Source organism: Crinia signifera, chromosome 3 (genome assembly GCF_055691185.1).
Source record: "Crinia signifera chromosome 3, ASM5569118v1, whole genome shotgun sequence".
NCBI lineage: Eukaryota > Metazoa > Chordata > Amphibia > Anura > Myobatrachidae > Crinia > Crinia signifera.
In genome coordinates this window covers 115,315,923-115,342,636 of record NC_139219.1, presented here as the reverse complement: position 1 = coordinate 115,342,636, position 26,714 = coordinate 115,315,923, and the positions used below count along the sequence as shown (strand labels likewise).

The following is a 26,714-nucleotide window of genomic DNA, read 5'->3' as shown; positions in this document are numbered from 1 at the left end:
AGGGGCGCCCAATAGCATAGTATTGTCAAGTTTTAATGAATAAAAGTGACATATATCACTAGTACATTATCTGTGCCATAAAATTCCTCAGTGGTGGACTTAAAACCACATGGTGTAACAAACAATCCACACTGGCAAATGCAGGAATACTTTAAGCTTTAGACTGCGGGTCACTCACAGATACCACGGCAAGATATTCTCCCGCTGGCGGTACTTCTCAAGTTAACTCCAATCGGTCAGCACAGCGGCTGATGTCAGCTCACGTCTCCTGCTTCTGAAACAGCGTAAGTCAGGCCACGACCCTACGCGTTTCATCATGGACCCCACTGACGAAGTCCATGACGAAATGCATAGGGGCAATATTTTTTTTGCAGCAGTAGAATTTGTATAAAGTAATAGATTAGAGAAGCACATTTTTAGTAAAAGAACAAAGAGTGACTTTGCATAGACCAAGGTGTGCTAAACAGTGCCATACATGGTACAATAAAACCAAGATGTACAGATGGAGCCCCTCTCACTCAATCTCAGCGCTCACCAGAAAATCAATCTGTCAGGGCTGAATTTGGCCCCTTTTCCGTTTGTGTGGGTCTGAGCATGTACATAAACATACCTTTCCATGCAATTGCGGGGATTCTTGCACCGGGGGGGCAGACATTCGGTCGGGTGGTGTTTACCTGTTTGACATTTACTATCCCGAAAATACGGCCATTCGTATTCGTATTGATAGCACATCAATACATTTACGAATTGCCGTATTTTCGGGATAGTAAATGTCAAAAACACGTGTATTTCTGGATACAAATACACCTATTTTTTTACAAATTTCCTTTAGTAAATTTCCCCCGTAATGTCAGCGGGAGAATATCTTGCCGTGGTATCTGTGAGTGACCCGCGGTCTAAAGCTTAAACTATTCCTGCATTTGCCAGTGTGGATTGTTTGTTACACCATGTGGTTTTAAGTCCACCACTGAGGACTTTTATTGTACAGATAATCTCCTAGTGATACATGTCACTTTTATTCATTAAAACTTTTTATGTGATTTCACAATGCTACGCTATTGGGCGCCCCTTCTTATTTTGTGTATCGTAGATTGCCTTTGGTGTTGTCTCACGGGGACTGAGACGAAAGAAGGGAGCTGCGGTTCCTTAACTTTGGAACAAGTGTTTGCTAAACAAGAACTTGTGGACTCAAAAGCAGAGAGAGAGAGAGAGAGAGAGAGAGAGAGAGAGAGAGAGAGAGAGAGAGAGAGAAACAAGAAGGAGCGCACAAAATGAGCAATCATATAACAGTCTTTAACTAAAAGATACTGTATAAAAGCTCACATACATCACTAAAATAATTTATCAGCATGGCACAGCGTCGCTGCATCACACAGGCGCCGTCCATTCCAGTGAACCGGCATATATATATATATATATATATACATACATATATATATACACACACGCACACACACACACACAAGCACACAGTAGTTCAGCAAGAATTTACAGTTTAATACAATATTTATGGAATATATAACTAAAATTCATTTAATCCAAATATAACTGTTGCATTATATTTCAGCTACAGTATACTTATTAGTTGGAAATTCACTGGCATCACAGATATACAGGCCCCACCCAGTCATATTTTTTCACTGATGCCTATTTGCTCCCCCCAAAAAAAGTGAAAAGAGATTGGTGAAAAATGACTTCAATAGAGGTGAAAACAGGCACAATTGAATAGCTGGTGGTTGGATAATTACTGGATCCTGATCCATAAAGCATTGGTTGGGCCTTCAGGCAGTGGGGCTCCCTGGGGTTTTTCTCCTATTCCACAGTGGGCCAGTCTGACCCTGCAAGCCACTAACTACTCATGGAATATGGAAATTTGGGATTGTGGATCCATATGTCCTTTAAATTATTGAGTCAAATGTAATTGGTTCCAATTTTTTAGTGTGAGAAAAACGCGCATCATCTTGAACATTAAAATGTGCAAGATTATGCTGCAACTCACACAATGTTAGGGTCCAAGTAGTTGGTCCCAGATTTCACACCAGGAAGCAGCTAAGTTTTAAGACCAACCAGAATGTGAATTTCATTATGAGAGTTGCACAGTGTGAAAGAAAGTCACCCATAGGCACCCAAAAGTCCCCTGATTTAAGCACCTTATATAAACCCTCAGGGGTAAATATACTAAACCTTCTGAAAGGAAAAGAGGTGATATTACCCATAGCAACCAATCAGTTTCTGTCTATCATTTTCTAGGATACAATAGAAAAATGATAGAATCTGACTGGTTGCTATGGTCAACATAACCTTTTTTTTTATTTTAAAAGCATTTGTAAATGTACCTGAGAGAGAGAGAAGGAGAGAGAAATTTGCTGTGTTTTGGAGCAGCCAGGACTTCCAGGCGAGTTGACAGGGAGAGGAAGATGGAGGAGGAGGTCATGTTACAGCAGTAGCCTGAGCCTGCCACAGAGGATGAAGAGAGTGAGGAGCATGAGGAGGAGGAAGAGGAGGTTTCTGCACCAACACCTGCAAAATGAGGACAGGGTGCAATGTCTCATTCTCAAAGAGAGAACTGAGCAGTAGTCCATGCCATAGTGTATTACCAGGCCTGCTGTGTGTCTAGATACACATAGCCCCTGCATCCTGGATGAAGAAAATTTGAAAATCAGCACAAAACGCAGTGAACTTGGTTAGTTCAAGCCATCGGGACATCAAAAATGTGATGAAAAGGTTTGGGCATATTAAAAGGGTCTTCAAATACAAGATGGCTGAGGGTCTCAAAATAGAAGGAGGACATTGTCATGTCTGAGGGGTGACTTTGTACTGAGGCATAGTTGCCTACCCTCCTGCATTCTGCAGGAGACTCTCTGAAATAACAGCAATCTCCCTCTCCCTCATTAGTCTAGCAAACTCCCTCATTTCACCCAGCCTACTTTACACTGTTATATTTTTTGGGGAAAAGGAATGAGATACATTTACATTGAATCATCAGCACCATTTCCCAGTTAGTAAGAGCTACTATACTTTAGCAAGTATAGTAGCTCTTACTAACTGCTTTGGGGGCTCATCTACTATTGGATATAAGTAATTTTAAAAGATTCCTCTATGATGTAGCAGACCACACCCACGCTTGTAGGTGCCACGTTCACAATCTCTTTCACAAACTCTCCATATATGGAACTAGACACGCATTTTGGGAGGAGCATGACATGCCCCTTGATGGGGCACTTTGCAAAATACAATTAGCAACTATAATCTCCTGAAAACTGGTTTTCAAAAGTAGGCAAGTATGTACTGAGACTGGAGTAAAACGGAAGCTGTGTTCTTTAATTCGTTTGGACTTGATCTACAATGCTAACCACTGAAAGCAATGTACAAGGCCCAAATGCATGGTAGTTAAAGTCAATGGAGAACTTGAACCAGGGGGAGTCTAGTGAGTAATCTACAGAATACAATGCTGGAGATATGAGTGGTTCCTGACCAATGTTGACAATCGATGGTGGAGGGTACACCGGAGAGATACTGCAGGTAAGTATATGGCTCAAGTAGATACCACTAACACAGTCACTAAGAGGTCCACCGATGATGACTGCAACCAATGTTGATGCATCGAAGGTGGTAATATCGATGTTGACACTCTGAGCAGGTGGCAATGAAAGTAAGCAGTGAAGGCAGAATGAGTGATGGTGTTACCATAGTAAGCAGGAACCAATGGTGAAACAGGGATAGAACCAAGGTCTGGACACTGGAGGGAGTCAGGCTGCAGCAAGGTGGTAAGCCGAAGATGCTATGGAAACCAGGAAACATTTCAGAGGACAGGAGACACTGTTACCCTAAGGACGTCATTGCACTGACTGTTTGCTTGGCCCAGCTTCAGCATACTTATAGGCAGAGAGTGCAGCGGATTGGTTGTAGAGGAGTGATGTCAGAATAGCAAGTCCAGGATTGGCTGAGGAGGTCCTGTGAATCAAACAAATATAGCCACGCACATGCTGGAGACAGAAATTATGGGTGAAATGTAATAGGATGAGAGATTCAGAAAGTGAGAGATTTGGTAAGAAAGCTCCAGTTTTTTGAAAGCGGCAATCATTTACACTGCAAAATCAAACTGGTTTTGCAGTGTGAATGATTGCAGCTTTAAAAAAACTAGAGATTTCCTACCAAACCTCTCACTTTCTGAATCTCTCATCTTATTACATTTCACCCGATGGCCTTTATTCTGATTGAGTCGGATGGCTGCGTGTTCGGTCGGACGATCGATGTATTGTGTTTGTAAATGTGCAGAGGCGTTTCTGCGCTTTTTTGAATGCCTCGCACGTCCGAACATGGCGTGAATTCCGTGCAGAAAAGGATCGAATGGAACCATCCGAGCAGGGGGTGGAGAGGGGCGTGAAGCACTGTTTGGGCTCATTACCATGTCCGCATGAAAACGCTGGTCATACGTATGGTAATCCAGCCATAACGCATTTGTGGGGGGCGGACAGCTGACATAGCCGGATGTGAGCTGCCCACCCATATCCCTGCTTTCACATAGAAAAATGTCAGAGTTGTCTGGAGCACTCGGGGCTGCCTGACCGCTCAGTCCATCATTCGATGGTCGGCGACCATCGGAGAATGAGGGCGGTCCCCACAGATGGGGAAGGTGTTCACATGAAACATCCACTCGCGGTCCATTCGCTCTGCGTCTTACCGCTTTAGGACGGTGTGAGCTATTCGTACGGTAGGCGGGGCTAAGAACACTCGGTGGACGTCCGAAATATGCATCTGTCCGAGTTAACTAGAATAAGGGCCTATGTTTGGTTTGCTTGTGGGAAGGCCTGAGGCCTGTAACGGAGAGAAGGCCCAGTGCTGGGGGTTAGTAAACAACAAGGCCGCAGACTGTGTTCAGCGGTGCCCGCTGAGATGATATCGCGGGAGATGCTGACTGTGAACACCCATTGCCAGCCGGACACTGGAACGCAGCATCGCAGATCTAGATGACAATCTCTGAGCAAGCCTAGAGAAACACCAAGGGCCGGCTCTACCATTAGGCAGCTTTAGGCAGCTGCCTAGGGTGTCGGAATCTGTGGGGGCGCCACCAAGTCTGCCTATCAAAAAATCAAGGCTGTCTGTGACGATCCTTGTTGTACTTAATGCAGGTGGCTGCTGCGGAACTTCTAAGACCTCACCTCCATACTTTCTCTTGAGGCATACTTCCCTACTTTGCTGCCCCATCTTCCTTGTACTCTGTTGTGGGTGGCAAAGGGTAGGGTGCTGGGGGCCTCCAGGGAAAGCAGGGAACTTGCCCACCTTCCTGAGGGGCTGGGAGGATCACTCAATTTTTGGGAGCCTCTCTGCCATTCCAGAATGTTAGGCAAGAGTGCCTTAAGGCATGGGTCTTCAAACTGTGGCCCTCCAGATGTTGTAAAACTACAAATCCCAGCATGCCTTGCCACAGTTTTGCTATAAGGGAGTGTAAAAACTGTGGCAAGGCATGCTGGGATTTGTAGTTTCACAACATCTGGAGGGCCACAGTTTGAAGACCCATGCCTTAAGCGGTTGGAAAAGGGTTTATTGGTGGCAGTATGAGGAGGGAGGGCGGCAGTAGGTTGAAGTGTTGCCTAGGGTGCTGAGAAGCCTTAGTGTTTCTCAGACCTTGAATCGTGACAGACATCCAGCACTTGTCCACTACTGTACATGTAATTTGAGGAGGAACTGAAGCAATTCATCCCTCTAGAAGTGCCTCCTTTTGTGCATGTATTGGACATAGACTGTCCAGTGTCCCCTCCTTCTGGTAAGTAAATGCATAAAAGTCCTCTTTTAACTTTAACATCCTAAAATAGTGTATTTGAATTAGCCCATTTTGCAAAATTAGACCTTATTACATTTGGACCAGGAACTGATCTGAATTGTGAAAACTAATTTTTGTTAATACATAAAAAAAATACCAATGAATCCTCAAACTGATGCTACAAAGTACGACAAGATTGAAGTGAAAGGATCTGGAAAGTGAACAGTTACTGCATTGTAAAAAGAGACTTCACTTTTAGTTATATTTATAACATTTACAAACATATAGGCATACATTTGTTACAATAATATCTATTGAATTACCTATTCCCATGTAATTCTATTCGTGTCCAATAGAGGGGCTTCATCGGCCTTGTTGGTTCAATAGCAGCTTTCCTATTCCCTTTAGTATGATTAAATCCAAATGCAAATAATCCAGCTGGTAAATAACCAGACAACGAAGAGTTATGTGTTTGAGTATTTGTAGTAAAAAATGCTGAACATCCAAAAGGTTGGGGATTTAGTGCTGGTGGAGGTGGTGGAACTGCAATATTACATGGTAGTGGTGGAGGTGGAGGAGGAAGCTGGATCACAGAAGAACCTGGTAGTGGTGGAGGTGGTGGGGGAGGAGGCTGAATAGTAGTAGAACCTGGTAATGGTGGAGGTGGTGGTGGAGGAGGCAGAATAGTAGTAGAACCTGGTAATGGTGGAGGTGGTGGTGGAGGAGGCAGAATAGTAGTAGAACCTGGTAGTGGTGGTGGAGGTGGTGGTGGAGGAGGCAGAATAGTAGTAGAACCTGGTAGTGGTGGAGGTGGTGGAGGAGGAGGCAGAATAGTAGTAGAACCTGGTAGTGGTGAAAGTGTCGGTGGAGGAGGCAGAATAGTAGTAGAACCTGGTAGTGGTGGAGGTGGTGGTGGAGAAGGCTGAATAGTAGAACCTAGTAGTGGTGGAGGCAGTATGGGAAGAGGCTCAATCAGATTAGTACCTAATAGAGGTGGGGGAGGAATTGCTGTAATATACGGTGGAAGAGGTGGCGGTGGAGGAGGAATTATAATAGTACCTGGCAGTGTAGGTGGGGGTGGAGGAGGAATTGCAGTAGAACCTGATAGTAGTAGAGTACTACCTGGTAATGGGGGTGGAGGAGGAATTGCAAAAGTACCTGGCATTGGAAATAGATAAGGAATTACATTAGTGCCTGGTAATGGAGGGGGAGGAGGAATTGCAGTAGTACCTGGTAATGGGGGGGGAGGTGGAATTGCAGCAGTCCCTGGTAGTGGGGGTGCAGGAGGAATTGCGGTGCTACATGGTATCAGAGGTGGAGGAGGAATTACAGTACTACCTTGAAGTGGAGATTGTGGAGGAATTACAGGAGTACCTATTGGAAGTGATGGTGAAATGACAGTAGTATATGGTAGTAGAGGTGGAGGAGGAATTGCATTAGAACATAGCAGTTGAGGTAGTGGTGCTGGACGAAAAATTGTAGAATTATATGAATGCTGAGGTAATAGTGGTTGAAGACAATGCATTTCAGAAGAACATTGTGTGCATAGCCTTGATTCTAATGGGGGAGAAGATGGGCACGGATGGTCTAGACATGAGTGACCTTTACTGGAAAAGGGAATTACTGTGTTTTTACATTGATGAGAAAACAAAATAGTTTTAACATCAGGCAACCCATCGGAAGTTTGAAGATTAGGTACACAACTTAATGTAGGAGAGGGTAGTGTTAAAATTGAGGCATTCAGAGAGACTTCAATGCCTGGGGGAATTTCTTTACATTCTGAATGATCAAACTGTAATTTATTTGACTTCTTTTGAAAATCTCCAGAATAATCATTACATTGTGAGTTAGTAGAAGTATAATAGAGCATCTGGTTTCTTATTTTATCCTCAGTGACATTTGAAGGCTCTTGAAATCTAGAAAACGAAGGCACTTCCTGTGTGACATACTCCTCTATTGGGGAAGTCTGTACAGATTTTCCAGTTGCATTATTCTTTAATGACATATCTTGATGGCTATCATTTGGTGCAAATAATTCAGAACAAAACACATTTTGATCTTCTGTTTCAGAATCAGTAAAAATCTTTGATTGCTTGTACTGTTTCTCATGTTCAGCTAGTTTAGCCTTTAGGTCTAGTATGGTTTGCTCAAGGTGCTGTATTATGTTAGCATGATCTTCCTTAGGTGAGGCACACTTCCAGTCTTTATCCTATAAAAAAATACAATATTCATTAAAATTAATTATATTTCTCATTTAAAAATACTATATATTTTTTTTAATTCAATACATTTTTATTGGTTTTTAGATACATAAAGAACAAAAAAGAACAAACAAACATGCAAGCAAAACATGAGTATAATTATACAAAGATACATGGTCTCTTTATCATAAAGAAGACTATATCGTTGTTGTGTACATATATAAGATTGCAAATGTATATCATGGTACAGTAATAACATTTAGTAATATAATCAATACTGTCATCAGAACAATAAAGAGTGTAAAATATGCCAACATTGTATTATTTTTCATGTGTGATCTCATATTGTAAGACAAAGTTGAGCTTATAAAGAAAAAGAAAGAGAAAAAACATAGATCATGGCAGGTTGCAATGTTAAAATGTACAAACTTATTAGTAGGCGCATAAGGTAATAATAGTGAGATGTCAGGACATAGATATATATTAACCTAGAGGTAAGGCACATTGGGCATTGTGCAACATAAGAGGTTTGTTATACATTAGGGCATATGTCCCAAGACATAAATTTCCAGGAGTATTTTTCGTTGAATAATTAGACTCTAACCATTTGGACCATATAGAGTGGAACTTTCTCTCACTATTTCTGGACAGGTAGACAAATTTTTCGTGGCTCACCGTTACATTGACCAGGGAGGCCCAGGCCGATATGTTCGGTGTCTCCCCACCCATCCACAATCTGGCTATGGCCACTTTAGCCAAGGCACATATATAAATCATAAAACGTTTATCTGAAGTAGTGAGGGCTTCCTCGTCAAAAGCAGAGAGTAGGCAAGAGACAGGGGTTATCGCATTCCCACGGACACCAGATTTGATTAAAAAGTCAGTAACAGCAGTCCAATACACAGTTATCCTAGGACATGACCATAATAAATGCAAAAAGGTACCTTCTGCTAGATTACACCTAGGACATGTCGAAGAGGAGGATCCTCCTATGCGATGTAACAGAGTTGGGGTCATGTACACTCGGTGTAGAATAAAGTACTGTATCTGTTGGAATCTAATATTAGTCGTGGATAGCCTATGGGCCTCCAAGGCACTAGACCATATCTCATCAGTAATGACTCCAAAGTCGGCCTCCCATTTTGACCTAACAGAGGGGAGAAGGTCCAAATGGTATTTCTGCTGTCTAGCCGAGTACATTGTGGATACAAGATGTTTGTCCGTGGCATTCTGAATCAATGTTTTAATGGGGGAATTGTTAATAGAAGGGGAGGACGAGCCCATTTGTTTGTTGAGGGCATGTCGTACCTGGAGGTACCTATAGAATTGGGAATGGGAAAAACAACCTGTAGCTCCTGGAAAGTTTTAAGAGTGTTATAAGCGTATAAGTCTCCCAGACTACATACATTCCATCTACTCCACGTGTTCTCCACCTCCAGAGAGGCCAACTTAGGCAAGGCACGGGTGTTCAGTAAAGAAATCTCTGGATCCCATCCCTGACCTCCCATAGTTCTGTGAACCAATCGCCATATAATAACTGCTTGTTTTATCAAAGGGACTGATATTTTTAGTAATGCCTCCTAGTAAAGTTTGTAGTGGGGAACATCCCGGATATTGTTGAGAAAACAGTTGCATATGAAGAGTGGTATCATCCTTTACATTTAGCCATTCCCATATAAAGCATAGTTGGGCTGCATAATAATAATGCCTGAAATCAGGGAGGACTAGGCCACCCGAGTTCTTAGTTCTGGTGAGGGTTCGAAGATTAATTTGGGCGGGTAAGCGCCCTAGGGTTAAAGAGGATAGTAAGCTTTTGATTTGTTTAAAGTATTTCTGAGGAATATAGATCGGGGCTTGTTGAAGAATGTAAAGGAGTTTAGGTTGGAAGATCATTTTCACCATATTGATTCTTCCAGTGACGGTTAGTAGTAATTTACTCCAGAGTGGCATTTTAGAGCGAAGATAGGCGATTTGTGGGAGGAGATCTAGTGGGACATAGGACTTGGGTTTGTTTGAGACCCAAATGCCTAGATATTTAAAGGTATCCGACCATGGGAGTGGGAGTTGTACTGGAAGGGGGCTCGGAACACTGCACCTAAGTGGTGTACTAGAGGATTTGGACCAGTTAATTAATAAACTGGAATACTGACAAAAATCTGTGATGGTATTGAATATTAGGGGTAACGAAATAGAGTAATCATGGATAAATAGGAGGATATCGTCAGCGTATAAAGCTATTATGTCTTCTCTAGATCCTATTTTGAGACCAGCAATATTTTAATTTCATCTAATTAAGCAGGCCAGGGGCTCAATGGCAATGGCAAATAGGGCGGGGGACAAGGGGAAGCCCTGCCTTGTACCTCTAAACAGGGGGAATGAGTGAGATACATATCCATTCACCGAGATCCTGGCCTTCGGTGAAGCGTATAGCGTTTGAATAAATCTAATAAATTTTGGTTCAAATCCAAATCGGTCCATTACCTCAAAAAAGGTATCCCCACTTGTCCGAATCGAATGCTTTTGCTGCATCCAGCCGAAGTGCATTGGTCTTCCCTGGGGGTCTGCAGGTGTGTAAATAGATGACGGAGGTTAATGGAAGTGGTTTTATTGGGCATAAATCCAGTCTGGTCTGGGTGTGTTATGTATATTATAATTCGATTCATTCTGGTAGCTAACACTTTAGCCAGAATCTTAATATCTGTTGGGAGTAGGGAAATATGAGTCGGAGTCAGGATAAGAGGGGTTTTTGCTGGGTTTGGGGATAACAATAATTATAGCCTCTGACATTGAGCTCGAGAAATATTAAGTAGATGGATGGAAAAGAAGTTTATGTGTTTTTTGTATAGTTCTGACGGGATACCGATGGAGCCCGAGGCCTTGCCGTTGGGAGAGGACTGTATAGCAGATGTTATTTCATCTAGCATGAGAGGTGACTAACAGATTACGGTCTTCGCTAGATAAGGAGGGGAGTGATATTTTATGTAGATATGCTCGGAGATCATCCAAGTCACATGAGGATTTGGAAGTTTAGAGATTGCTATAGTACGAAGCAAATTCGTTGGCGATGTCGGGGGTGTGATTGACTGCCCCACCTCTCTGTGTGGAGCTCCATGACAGTACAGGGGCCACGCTCCCCTCGCATAAGTCGTGCCATGTAACTACACGGTCTGTCACCGGGTAGGTATAGGTCGAATGGGAAGTAAACAATAATTTATAGCGAGTCTTCTCTAGCAAATAATTTTTCCATTCTTTTTGGGCATCCAACCACTCTAATTTGGAGGATTCTAATTTGTCAGTAAGGAAATTTAGCTCAGTTGCAACACATCGAGTTTCTAAATCTACCTCTTTTTTCTTGTAAAACGATTTTAGACTGGAGGTCCTTTGGATTAACGTCCCCCTAAAAAAGGCCTTAAAAGCATCCCACAAGATGTCCGTGGAAACACTCTCAGAGTTTTTATCAAATAATTCTTTCCATGCTGCCTTAAGGTCCAGTCCTGCACCCATACGAGTTAGACAAAAGGGGTTACATTTTCATATCGCCTGGCCTCGGTGACAATTAGGGGGAAATTTACTAAAGGAAATTTGTAAAAAATAGGTGTATTTGTATCCAGAAATACACTTATTTTTGACATTTACTATCCCGAAAATACGGCAATTCGTATTCGTATTGATAGCACATCAATACGAATACGAATTGCCGTATTTTCGGGATAGTAAATGTGAAAAATGAGTGTATTTCTGGATACAAATACACCTATTTTTACAAATTTCCTTTAGTAAATTTCCCCCTTAAGGTCTAAATGTAACGTGATAGGGGAATGATCCGAAATGCCTCTGCTTTCATACTTAGTGTGACGGATCCTAGGTATCAGGTCTGATGTAATCAGAGCTAGGTCTATCCTGGAGAAGGAAGAGTGTGAGTGTGAAAAGCACGAGTATTGCCTAGAGTCAGGATATTTCACTCTCCAAGCATCCATGAGGCCTAATTCAGCTACAATACCCGGGAAGTGTGACGGCCATGGCTGAGTGGTATGTGATCTCATAGAGATTCTGTCCATCATGGGGTCTAGAAGATTATTAAAGTCTCCCATACATATAGTAGCAGTGCAAGGAGAGGACGCCATCAATTCAGCCACCTTTTTGAGGACAGAGGGAGAATACGGGGGTGGGATATAAACCGCCAGCAATAATACCAGAAGAGAGTTTAGTTGACATTGTATAAAAACAAATCTGCCCCAGGGGTCAATTTGCACCCCAATCACAGAAAAGGGAACGGTTTTCCTAATGAGTACAGACACCCCCCTGGAGGAGGAGGTATGGGTAGAATGATATGTCCAACCGACCCAGTGCTTCTTGAGTGACAACACTTTGCTACCTGCTAAATGCTTTTCTAGAAGGCATGCTACTGTACATCTGGATTATATTGCTTTAATTGTCTAAATACCAGGGACCTCTTTACTTTATCATTAAGGCCCTCACATTCCAGGAGAGGAAATTTAGTGAAGCCATATCATAAGTGTAGTATGATGGGAAATGAGCGGATTAACCACCCAACTATACCTTTGCCAAATAACAAGGGACCTTTGCACTATTGTAATATTAAATGAGAGCCACATAAACCAATGTTGCTGAGATAACATAGACATAAAAACAACAACATAGAAATTCCTATTTCCCAACAGGGAAATGTTAACCTTACCCCCTCCCCATATACCAATACCCAACTGCGGCATACCTGGATCCCAAAAATACCAACCTAAAATGCAGGTGAGTATATCACCTAGAGAACATTACCCAACTTTAAAAGAGAAAAATAAAACGTTACTATAACTATAGTGGGGGCAAAGAATCTAATGACTACCGGTCGCAGATCTCCCACCATAGCATTACTATATAAACCAGGGTATATCTGTCCGGGACTTCAATACATCAGTAAGATGAAAAGGAGATAATCATTTACAGCATAACCTGAAATAGGACTTCACATTTGTTCTTCCTTCTAGCTTCTCATACCCTGAATTATCTTTCAAACCCACTCAAGACTGTTTTTCACGGCATTGTTTCATCAACTTTTCTAGATCTTGGTGTATTACCCCTGAGGAAGTCCCTAGCGGACGAAACGCGTAGGGTTATTTCGCTTGATCAAATCTACACCATTGTACGGAATCATTAAGAGTTACTACCTTCAATAATTTCTGTAAACCATCAACTATTTCTGAAAATCACCGATGACCTATGTATTTTAAACCATTTTATTGTACGAAATAAATTTTGTATTTTTACAATTGTTGATTGGTGATATTACCTGTTGAGCGCACCTCTACACCCCTTTCTCTCTATCTTGTACTTCAGACTCCCATTAGCGGCTGAGTTTTTAGAAGAGTGCTGCTCACCTATTGGCGCAGAACGGGGACACAACCCCCTTTTGTTTCTCTATCTTGTGGACCTAGGTTCAGCTGCTAAGTGTACCCCACCTGCTGCCAGTAAATATGCCGTTTTATGATAGATCAAAAAGATCCAACAGAGTAAAAAACATCTTTCTGGAGGAAGAACAAATGATCGATACGGAGGAGGATGACTACTACAACTATCTGAACACAGTGGAAAAACTCACCCTAAGGGAGCTAAGGAATTGGTACGATATCAATACCTTGGAAAAATACCTAGAGGTGGGCCGTATCCCAAGGGGGTTAAGAATTAACAAAACACCCACAATGGGTAACAGTAATGAAGATTTCCTGACACATTGGAACGCCATTTTGGATGAATGTTCATCTAAACTTATAGCCCTTATTGTAGATGAAAGAAAGAGGGAAATCCTCAAAACAGAAGAGGAACTTAACAGAATCGAGAAACTTTTGGAGAAATTCGGTGAGAGTGAGGAATTCAAACGGGATGTCGCGGATATCCAAAATAAATTAGACGAAGAAGAAAATGACATCATTCGTAGAAAACAGAAAAAATTCATACGCGATAAGAACGATTACCTAAATGGGAAAATAAGGAATTGGTCAAATTTTGAGAGAAGGACAGAACCTAACCAACAATACACTAGACCTAAAAACACTGAAGGGTACAGATACGTCAACTACCATCAAAGGGATTCCAGATATATAGACGAACCGAAATACCGCAGAAATAATATAAGAAGAGACCGCCATAATGGGTGGCAACAACCCGTGTTTAATCAAGAAACCCAAGGGTCTAAATTTATACACCCTCGAGATCGATCAGGGCGGAGAAACCCCAGAGACCACTCTGGCCCCAGGAATTATAGGGATAGATCAGACCCTAGACGACCACCAACCTATCGCAATCGAATTCCGTCCGAGCATAATTACTACAGGAGCAAGTATAGATCTCCTTCCCCTGCCCCCCTACATTCTAAGCGTTTTTTAGGAGGGAATATGGACCTCCAACGGCCCATTTTACAAAGAGAAGAAGAACTCCATCGTATGATGGATTCCCCTCAGGGTACGAAGAGAATCCTAAATGGAGAAGACGAGGGTGTAGAGGCGGAAGAAAGAAGCCCCAAAAAAAGAAAAGCAACACAGGGAGCCTCATCACAGAAACAGGGGTTATTGACCTCACTGCGCGGCAATTACCTGCAGCGCAGATCACAGTTTTGAATAAAGGCCTGAAGTTTGCCCCGAACTCCCACGTGAAAAAATTTGACCTATTTATAGATTTAAACAAATTTATAAGAAACTTAACACTACAGCGACATTTTATCAAAAATCCTACTCTCGAGCCGGAAGAGAGTAATAAAATTCAGTCCAGAGTGGCCCCCACGTCCAAGTTCTATCCAGTGGAGTCGAGGGGGAGCCACATTGACATTTTCTACGACTCAGTGAATGACGATTTCCAGAGAATGAAAATAATAGATCACAAATATGATAACAACCTAAACACCCAAGAAGAAAGAGCCATCAAAACTTTGAAGAAAGATAAAGAAATTATTATTAAGGGGGCGGACAAAGGAGGTGCAGTGGTTTTATTAACCACTGAGGCATACTTAAGAGAAGCGTCAAATATTCTTGATGATCAATCCACATATATAAAACTCCAAGAAGACCCGACAGCCAAGTTCCAGGAAGAATTATATATGCTACTAACAAATGCACTGAAGAATTTATTGATCACCAAAAAAGAATTCGATTACTTGTACGTTAAACACCCCATTATGCCTATATTCTATCACCTCCCCAAAGTCCATAAAGACAAAAACAAACCCCCTGGAAGACCGATTGTGGCGGGTGTAGAATCTCTTAGCGCCAATCTTTCACACTTCGTAGACCTCCTTCTCCAACCGTATGTAACTCTCAACAAATCCCATTTAAAAGATTCAACTAGTATTCTACAGAAAGTCCAAACCATCTATTGGCAAGAAGACTTCCATTGGCTCACTGTAGACGTGCAGGCATTGTACTCATCCATCCCACACTCAAAAGGAATGGAAGCAGTGAGATGGACTCTCTCTAAAGATCCGAAGATGTCCAAAAAAGAAGTGGACTTCATCATTGAGTGTATTAGTTACATACTTACACACAACTATTTTGAATTCAATGGTACTTACTACCTCCAACAGAACGGGACAGCAATGGGGACAAAATTTGCCCCCTCCTATGCCAACCTCCTAATGGGGAGATGGGACGAGCTTTACATCTACGGCTCCAGGTTCGAGCAACACATTAAATTCTTTTATAGGTATATTGACGATTTGATATTCATTTGGCAAGGTGATGCCTCAAGCATTGATGAATTCAACTCTTACCTCCAGGTTAATGATCATAATCTAAAATTCACCTCTAAAGCCAACAACAAGGAAATTGATTTCTTAGACCTTACTCTTAAGGGAACACCTGGCGAATTGATCAACACGAAAACATACTTCAAGGATGTTGACGCAAATAGCTTCATCCCCTACAACAGCTGCCATCACCCAAAATGGAAGGATGGAGTTCCTTACGCGCAGTTCCTCAGACTCAGAAGGAACTGTACGGAGCTCCATGACTACACACGCCAATCAGAAATCCTCAAAGACAGGTTCATCGAACGTGGTTACGATAAAATAAAACTTGAAGAAGCCAGAGTAAGGGCAGAAAAATCAGATCGACAAATCATGCTGCGGGATAAAGTAAAGAAGGTCCAAAAAACACCATATCGTCCATTTATCACCCAGTTTAACAAGGAGAATCGCCAGATCAAAAAAGTCCTTACCAAGCACTGGCATATCCTTCTGAAGGACCCTATCCTTGGCCCAGCTTTACCACCCTCACCAAATGTGGTCTATAGACGAGCTCCAAATTTGAGGAGCTTGATAGCCCCCAGTCATTTCTGCCCTGAAAAAACAACTCCGAAATTGGGCAAACATTTTTTGAATGATACCATCAGATGTACTCCATGCACTAAATGCAATTGTTGCAAGTACATGGAAAAGCAACCGTTCATGTGGAAGACAGTGGAAAATAAATCTCACACTTTAAATCTACCATGTACATGTACCTCTAACTTCGTGGTATATAGGATCACATGTGGATGTGGCCTATATTATATAGGCAAGACCAAAAGAATGCTTAAGCTGAGAATTCAAGAACACCTGAGAAATGTCAAAAATAAACTGACCTCGCATAACCTACCCCGTCACTATCTCCACAAACATAATTCCAACCCGGACAAAAACTTCTCATTTACTGTATTAGAACACATTCCCCTGAACCCTAGAGGAGGCAATAGAGAACTCACTCTATCCAAACGAGAAACTTTCTGGATATATACCCTGGGGTCCCTTTCACCCAATGGTCTCAACGAAAATTTAGACATAGTTTCTTTCTTGTAGCCTATACTTTTGAACCCTTTTTCTTTTTCTTCTTCTTTGTTTCCATTTTTCCACCTTGAGTTGGAGTGCCTTAATTGACCGCCCTCATAGATAATTATCTGTACATACAGGACTAGTGGGGCTATAAACCTTATAATTCGAACACTGATTGATTCCGATCAACCTATGTTCTTTAATTAAATTATAGTTATTAGTCATAATTATAAATCACCAGCCTAGCTGGTTTAATTTCCTTAGTAATTTGCCAGCACAGCCGGTTCATACGTCTCTAGCATTTTTTAACATGGGGTTCTCCTCTTTAGGGAACTCCAATATACTCAGAGGGCACCTGCACCCTCCATCCTTTCATCATTCCATCACACTTAATTGTCATACTCCAGTCATCCTATAGTGCTTCTAGGACTTAGTATCCAGATTTGGGCCTTGGTTACCTTAACCCATCGGCCTTTATACATATTTAGTTTGCCATTTCCCACTTTTATAGGTGGCACTTATTTCATCCCCCACTGTTTCCAACCTTTTATAATTTAGCCTGGTCCACCTTTATACATTCCTCACTTATTACTATTATTGCAATATATGGCTTATAGGCATCACCATATTTAGGATTTTCCTGGTCTACTTATTACCATTTTTGATAGAAAGTTTGTGACTCATAGGCACCACCACATTTAGAATTCCACCCCATTCAACTAAGGGGTGACATATAGACACCTACAACACAGCACATAGAATATAAACCCCCCCCCCATCTTTTAGAATATTGGGGTCACACTTAGCCCTACACCTACCCTTATCGTGTACCAGCATATGGTATACACTATTCTTTCACTCACACTGAGTAGGCCATTCCCCTACCACCCACACCCACAGGGTTCTCCCTGTACACTCACCCCATACCTCTATCATAAGTTGCCCACTTTATTGATGGAATTTTTCCTTTTAAAAACAATTGAATATTTAATACATTTACACTCCTTTATCATAGTCACACACACCTTTAGATACACTCTGTCTTGTTCTTACAGTTAGGAGCTGACACCTATAGCGTTACCTGCCCAGGTGCCTGTAACCCAGGCAACCTTGAAACCAAGGCAGCGCTATAAGCCCTCTATGTAACCTGGGCAACCAGATAATAACTATCTACACAGCACCACGCCTATCTTCTTCAATTGTTCCCACCTATTTCTCTCCAGCACCATAGACTGCCCCTTTTTCTGCCCCCGTGACCAGCCTATATACTGAGGGCTGTTACGCTGAACTGGAACGCACAGCGTTCCTAGAAGCCCATATCGTGGAACGCACGGCATTTCCGCACTGAGGGCTGTCACGCTGAACTGGAACGCACAGCGTTCTTAGAAGCCCATATCGTGGAACGCACGGTATTTCCGGAAGTCTGAGACGCTCTAAGTACGTCACACAATTCCGGAAGTCGCCAGATCCAGGCGTCCACCCTCTCAGAATGAGGGTTGAGACGCAGCTGGAACGCATAGCGTTCCCGGAAGTTCATACAAATGTATGTTATTTCCCTGCTTACAGGTAACTGCCGCCCCCTAACAACAACGTTTTTATTTAAAACGCCACACTTCCCAGCGCTCCCCTCATTGACATGACATTATATTTTCCTCTACCCACTTTAATGTAGAAAAGTTTCTATATGCCCACAGCCGGAAAACCGGAAGTGAGGTCACTCACGTACTGATATATAAAGCACCTCATTGTAGAGGGTCATTATCTCTCTCCCTGCTGATCGAGACGGTGGATAGCTGATTTGGGTAGGTTGCTCCCTACTGGTCCTGTATAATACTGACCCATGTATGTAAAGATACCTCTTATACAACACATGCAATTATATACTGTTTCATGGTATTAATACTGTATAATACCAACTTATGTATGTTAAGGTACCCCTTACTATATATACAACACATGAATACAATACACCTAATTACACACTGTGTTCCATTGTAAAAGCTTTATTTAATAGTGTTATGTTTATCTTTATGCCACTAACTGTGTATGTATAGAGGTGGCACGGCTATGATCTTGGACCCCCATAGTGGCCACATACTGTGTGTGTTATACGCGCCCTTCGGGCCTTATCAATTTAGAACTTTTTTGTATCAGTCTAACCTTAGAGGGTATCTGTAACCTCTATTGATGTAATTAATATACACTAGCACCCATTGGGCCATTATACACGTAGGGGTGGCTTATAGCCATTATTGTTTTTCACTTTTAACGGATGATTGACATCACTGTTGGGACTGCTATATATCAGCGTCCCACTGGTCCTTAACCCCAACTCCCTCACAGATCATTATATTGTCAACCCCATCTGTGGTGTTATAGCACGACCTGCAAAATTGTCTAATAGACATATGTGTTGACATTTAGAATCAACTGCTTACCTGAAATTGACTTCAGTCGGAGAGGTGTGTCATTTCGCCTTTTAATTTTGGTATGTACTGTACGCTTTCCATATATATGCTTGTTTTCTAGAAACGTATTGTTTATAAACTTACTGCTATGTTGCCATTGTGTTCAAAAATCATGCTTACTGGTCCTCAATGAGTGCTTATACCTTTATTCATTGTCACCTTATTATGAACTATTCAAGTATTTTATTAATTCACTCTAATCCATTGTCATCTATTACTGTACATTTTTTTGTATTTATATTGTAAATTTGATGTTTCGATGTGCCAAAACAGACCTATCGACATACGGTTGGTCCTATATATACCCGTCTGTTTATCAATATGATATATATTTGCAGATATTGCTGTTTTGCTTCAGTGGAAGCACTACCGAGTCATGTGACTCACAACGGTGACCACACCCTTTCTCTTCTTTATAAAATTATCCACAAAGAGTGTACTTCAATTTGTATGCTTAAAGATTCCATAGGTATGTGTTATGCTTTTTTTCCCACACTGAGGTTGACCTGGGAAATTCTGGTCTACATTCTCACCGCTAGTTCCTCATAAGGAACCACTCACCCACCTCTCCTCTTCCCTCCTCTTCTTCGCATTTGTTCTTCCTTCTAGCCTCTCATACCCTGAATTATCTTTCAAACCCACTCAAGACTGTTTTTCACGGCATTGTTTCATCAACTTTTCTAGATCTTGGTGTATTACCCCTGAGGAAGTCCCTAGCGGACGAAACGCGTAGGGTTATTTCGCTTGATCAAATCTACACCATTGTACGGAATCATTAAGAGTTACTACCTTCAATAATTTCTGTAAACCATCAACTATTTCTGAAAATCACCGATGACCTATGTATTTTAAACCATTTTATTGTACGAAATAAATTTTGTATTTTTACAATTGTTGATTGGTGATATTACCTGTTGAGCGCACCTCTACACCCCTTTCTCTATATATATATATATATATATATATATATATATATATATATATATATATATATAAAACGGATCTTGATAGTACAGATCAAGCAATAATATGAAGCATCAATGATGCAATAACTACTTTTCCCAACGGGTTCAATTTGATAAATTTGAAAATCTACTTAAAATAGAGCTAAAACACTGGCTAGATAGCACAAACCTGCAAAAATATGTGGATAAAAACATAATCCCGAGAGGCTTGCGGCTTTTCAAGCCTTCTATTTTCCAGCCAGAGTCAGAATTTCAGAACGAATGGGAACGCACATTAGATAAATGTTCCCTGGAATTAATAAAAATTGTCATAAGATATAGAAAGATCCAAGCATATAAAGCAATAGAGGAGATTGACAAACTTAAATCTAAACTAGAATTACACAAACAAACAAAAGAATATAGAGAGAGGGACAAATTTGTTAACGATAAGATTACTAAACACTCGCTTGTTGAAATGAAAAGTAAAAAATACAGGAGAGATGTAGAGGACTATAAAAATGGTACCGTAAGAACATACAGAGACATAGGGCCTTATTTTGGTTCATTCTTTCTGACAAAATCCTTCTTAGATGGACAAAACCATGTGCACTGCAGGGGGGGCAGATGTAACATGTGCAGAGAGAATTAGATTTGGGTGAGTAATTTTGTTTCTGTGCAGGGGAAATACTGACTGCTTTATTTTTACACTGCAATATAGATCTCACTTTGAAGTAAAACCCCACCCAAATCTAATTCTCTCTGCACATGTTACATCTGCCCCACCTGCAGTGCACATGGTTTTGCCCATCTAAGAAGGATTTTGTCAGAAAGAATGAACCAAAATAAGGCCCATAGGGAGGAATGAAAAAAGAACCCATCCCAATACAGCATACTCACGGGAAAGACAACAGGAACCCCCATACAAAAATTATGGTAGAACGAAATCCTACGTAAAATACCAACAGAATGGGAGTAGATTTTCCAACGAGGGGACACAAAGGTATGTGGAGAGACAGAGGGTCCACTCTGATCACCGCATACCCGATAGACAGAATCCCCCACCCTCATCTAGAGCAATACATCTAGACCAACTGGGACAGAGAGATGCCCCTAGAATACAGGAACCAAGGTACCTGGGAGCACGCCCTAAAGAACGGGACCCCGACGCAAATTACAAACACGCAGATTCAAACGAGGTTTTTTTAGACGAAAAACCCACCAGCCAAAGAGAACACAGACAATACAGGGATCGAAACATGGGGACCCCAAAAAGGGGAAGAAGTTACGATTCAATGGGGACAAGGGGAGGAAAAAAGGAGAGACAGAAGAAATTAAAACAAAAACCTTCCCCTTTCCCGCCCCCAAAACAATCCATTTTCAACATCTCTACAAAAACACTATCAGAATCTGAATTATCACTGCTTAACAAAGGTCTAAAATACTCTCCGGTTGCACCACCCAATATATTCGACCTGTTTGTCTAGCTCAACAGATTTGTTAGAGGCCTATGTCGGAAAAGGTATTTTGCCCGCCAATTACTAAACAAAAATAGAGATGAGGCAGCAGCCATCATTCTTGACCAAGGTGATCTCCCAGCACTAAATGCGCTCACCGAACTACTAGAAGAACTTGATGGAACTAATCCAAAACCAATAAAAACATGAAATATCAAAAGAGAATTTCAAACTGAAATCAGATTTTTATCCAATAAAATCAAAGGGATCAAGTGTGGAATCCTTTTTTCAAAACGACCCTAGATGATTTCAAAAAGATGTGTCTGAACATTAACCTCAAATCTCAACCTAAAAAATCCAACTTGAGTAAGCATGAGAAACGAGCACTACATAATCTCACCAAGAACACCTCCATAATTATCCGAGAAGCAGATAAAGGGGGGGGGGGTTAGTCATACAGGATAGATGTGACTACATATGTGAAGCTAATAGACAGCTTAAGGATCAAACTTTCTATAGAGTTTTAGAGAAAGATCCCACAAGAGAATTTGGTACAACCCTATTTGATTTCTTGAGAGGTGCCTACAGTGAAGGGGTCATCTCCAAAGAGGAACTACGTTTTCTGTACTGTGAGCACCCTTTGACACCAATTTATTATCATTTACCGAAGATTCACAAGTCCCTCACCTCACCCCCTCGACGGCCTATCATTTCGGGAATCCAATCACTGTCATCCAATCTTTTGTTTTATGTCGATTCCTTTTTGCAGCCACGAGTGTCCACCCTCAGGTCCCACATCAGAGATACGATGCATTTCCTACAACTAATTCAAAACATTGTATGGAAAGACACCTACTCATTTTTAACTCTTGATGTATCCAGCCTGTATTCCAACATCCCGCACAAAATGGGCAGGGATGTTATTTGCAGGAGACTAACATCGGATGGGGACCTGGGGGAAAGACACCAGAAATTCATCACCGATTCTATTAGCTATATACTTGAGCACAATTATTTTCTGTTTCAGGACACATTTTATTTACAGGTGATGGGTACGGCCATGGGGACCAGGTTCGCCCCAAGTTACGCTAATCTCTACATGGGGGAGGTGGAACAAAATTACATCTGGGATAGCGAATTCGGGGGGAACCTGGTCCTCTATGGCCGTTACATCGATGATCTTTTTATTATTTGGGATGGGGACTCTCTTCGAGCACAGTATTTTATTGATCACTTGAACACCAACACTTATAATTTAAGTTTCACACACAATCTAAATGCTAAACGTACTACCTTTTTGGATGTGACCCTGGAGGCAGAGAAAATAAAATCACTACCTCCAACCATATTAAGGAAGTTGGCGCCAGTTCTTATCTCCATTACAGCAGCGCACATTACCCCCCTTGGAAAAAGGGCATTCCGAAGGGCCAGCTACTGAGAATGTTTAGAAATTGCTTTAATTTCGATACCTTCAAGGAACAAGCCACAGAAATGACACAGTCTTTTCTACAAAGAGGCTACCCTAAAAAACTACTAGACCAGGCCTACCAAGAAGTCATTACCAAAAATAGGGAAGACTTAATTAACCATACAGGGAACAGAAAGGATGACAAAGAAGAAATAAACTCTAAAAACAAACTCATGTTTATTTCCACCTATAACAGTCATTCCAATCAAATACGAAAAAAATAGTAGGGAAAAATTACAGTATCCTTAAGCAAGACCCACTGTTGATTGATGTTCTACCATCGAACCCACGTTTCGTGTTTAAACGAAACAGAACATTGAAAAATGTACTGGCCCCGAGTTGTTTGAAAACTTTAAATGAGATGATCCCAACAGAAACCTCTAACACATGGTTGGGTCAAAAACCCCAGGGCTTTTTTAGATGTGGAGGAACTAGATGCCTAACATGTAACCACACTAAAAATAAATCCAATTACCATGTCTACAACAATGAAGGCAAACAACAAAAAATCAATTCGTTCATAAACTGCAACACCAAATATGTAATTTATATGCTCTGCTGTCCCTGTAACCTTCGATATATCGGTAGGACCACTAGAAAAGTCAAAACCTGTTTCTTAGAACATCGTAGAAATGTCAACAACAAACTAGTTAACCATAGTGTGCTAAGACATTTCTTCGAGGCGCACGCAGGAAACCCGGAGGGTCTTAGTCTCATGGCCCTCAAACACATACCTGAAACTATACGAGGGGTTGACAGATATAAGAAACTGTGCAAACAAGAAGTATTTTGGATGTTCCAGATGAATACCATCCATCCTGAAGGCCTCAACAAGGCAGTAGAACTAAACATGATTATCTGAACTAACATATTACACCATCAGTAGTTTCCTCTGCTCCCTCCCTCTCTCCCACCCCCCCCTTTTTTTTCTTTTTTTTTCCCCTCTCTTTCCCACCATCCCTAGTCCCTCTTTTTTTTAGTTAGGCATCCCAATCGTGCTGATAGTAGGGTTTATGCCCAGTCATTTAGAAAGCACTCTATAAAAACATGCATAATAAAAGCAATAACTATTTAACAAGTAACTTTATGAGAATGCTTCATAATCTCAATATATAATATGTGACACGATGGGGGAAATTTACTAAAGGAAATTTGTAAAATAATAGGTGTATTTGTATCCAGAAATACACTTATTTTTGACATTTACAATCCCGAAAATACAGCAATTCGTATTGATGTGCTATCAATACGAATTGCCGTATTTTCGGGATAGAAAATGTAAAAAATAAGTGTATTTCTGGATACAAATACACCTATTTTTACACCTATTTTTTACACATTTCCTTTAGTAAATTTCCCCCGATATCTCATGTTACAAACAGCCATTTACTATTTATTATCACTATAATAATCATCACTATTTTTGTTTATACTAATACTATATACTAGGTGATTCATCGCGCCCTACGGGCGCTCTTCACACCGTCGTAAGGGGCTGCGCCCCCTTAATTTGTGAACGTTTGTATATGAGAAATATGGTTAGAATTGTATGAAAGATGCCCTGTATTGCAACTTAGGTGTCCGCGAATCGCGGGAGGGGGGGGGTCGCGGAGGGTGCCGCGAATTGCAGGAGGGGGGGTCGCGGGGGTGCCGCGAATTGCAGGAGGGGGGGTTGTGGGGGGGTGGATGCTGCGAATCGCGGGAGGGGAGGGATTGCAGAGAATCGCAGGAGGGGGGTCGCGGGGTGGGTTGCCGCAAATCACGGGAGGGGGGTTACGGGGGTGGGGGTTGCGGCGAATCATGGTAGGGGGGTCGCGGGGGGGGGTGTGCCGTGAATCACGGGAGGGGGGGTCACGGGGTGGGGTGCCGAGAATCGCGGGGGTGTGTGTGTGTGCCGTGAATCGCGGGAGTGGGGGTTGCGGGGGGGGTGGGGGGGGGTGTGACGCGAATCGCCACAAGAAAAAATCAACACAGAAAGGTCAACACATGTAAATGTTGACATAAGTGTGGCACTTCATTGGTGTCCATGTCGACACATGAGAATGAATATGAAAACATTCAAAAAATGAAAAAAAAAATTCAAAAACTCATGTCAACCTTTTTCATTGTCGACCATAGCCATGTCAGTGTTTTCCATGTGCAATTTAATTCTGGAGCCTCCGCGAATCGCGGGGGGGTGCCGCGAATTGCGGGAGGGGGGGTCGCTGGGGTGGGTGCCGCGAATCGCGGGAGGGGGGGTTACGGGGCGGGAGTTGCGGCGAATCATGGGAGGGGGGGTCGCGGGGGTGTGCCGTGAATCACGGGAGGGGGGGTCACGGGGTGGGGTGCCGAGAATCGCGGGGGAGGTGTGTGTGTGTGTGCCGTGAATCGCGGGAGTGGGGGTTGTGGGGGGGGTGGGGGGGTGTGACGCCAATCGCCACAAGAAAAAATCAACACAGAAAGGTCAACACATGTAAATGTTGACATAAGTGTGGCACTTCATTGGTGTCCATGTCGACACATGAGAATGAATATGAAAATATTCAAAAAATGAAAAAAAAACTTCAAAAACTCATGTCAACCTTTTTCATTGTCGACCATAGCCATGTCAGTGTTTTCCATGTGCAATTTAATTCTGGAGCTGCCGCGAATCACGGGGGGTGCCGCGAATTGCGGGAGGGGGGGGTCGCGGGGTTGGGTGCCGCTAATCGCGGGAGGGCGGGGTTCACATGGGTTCCGGTGGGGGGTTGCCGCGAATTGCGAGAGGTGGGGGGTCACGGGGGGTGCCGCGAATCGCGGGGGGGGGGGTTGCGGGGGGGTGTGACGCGAATCGCCACAAGAAAAAATCAACACAGAAAGGTCAACACATGTAAATGTTGACATAAGTGTGCCACTTCATTGGTGTCCATGTTGACACATGACAATGAATATGAAAACATTCAAAAAATGAAATAAATCTTCAAAAACTCATGTCAACCTTTTTCATTGTCGACCATAGCCGTGCCAGTGTTTTGCATGTGCCATTTAATCCTGGGGCTGCCGCGAATCGCGGGGGGTGCCGCGATTTGCGGGAGGGGGGGGGGTTGCGGGGGGTGGGTGCCGCGAATCGCGGGAGAGCGGGGTTCATGGGGGTTCTGGTGGGGGGTTGCCGCGAATTGCGGGAGGGGGGGGGGTCGCAGGGGGGTGCCGGGGTGCCGCGAATCGCCGGAGGGGGGGTTGCGGGGGGTGTGACGCGAATCGCCACAAGAAAAAAATCAACACAGAAAGGTCAACACATGTAAATGTTGACATAAGTGTGGCACTTCATTGGTGTCCATGTCGACACATGAGAATGAATATGAAAATATTCAAAAAATGACAAAAAAACTTCAAAAACTCATGTCAACCTTTTTCATTGTCGACCATAGCCATGTCAGTGTTTTCCATGTGCAATTTAATTCTGGAGCTGCCGCGAATCACGGGGGGGTGCCGCGAATTGCGGGAGGGGGGGTCGCGGGGGTGGGTGCCGCGAATCGCGGGAGGGCGGGGTTCACAGGGGTTCCGGTGGGGGGTTGCCGCGAATTGCGGGAGGGGGGGGGGCACGGGGGGTGCCGCGAATCGCGGGAGGGGGAGTTGCGGGGG

General features: G+C 42.5%; 1 protein-coding gene across 2 annotated transcripts in view; it reads right to left on the bottom strand.

Annotated features, from left to right (window-relative positions):
• The window catches only part of FMN2 (formin 2), a 454,592-nt gene that overhangs the window by 289,803 nt on the left and 138,075 nt on the right, over positions 1–26,714 (bottom strand). For both annotated transcript variants that reach the window (XM_083176392.1, XM_083176393.1), the window contains exon 5: positions 6,088–7,973. In XM_083176392.1, coding sequence (XP_083032518.1) covers positions 6,088–7,973 — 1,886 coding nt within the window. The remainder of the gene's footprint in view (positions 1–6,087; positions 7,974–26,714) is intronic.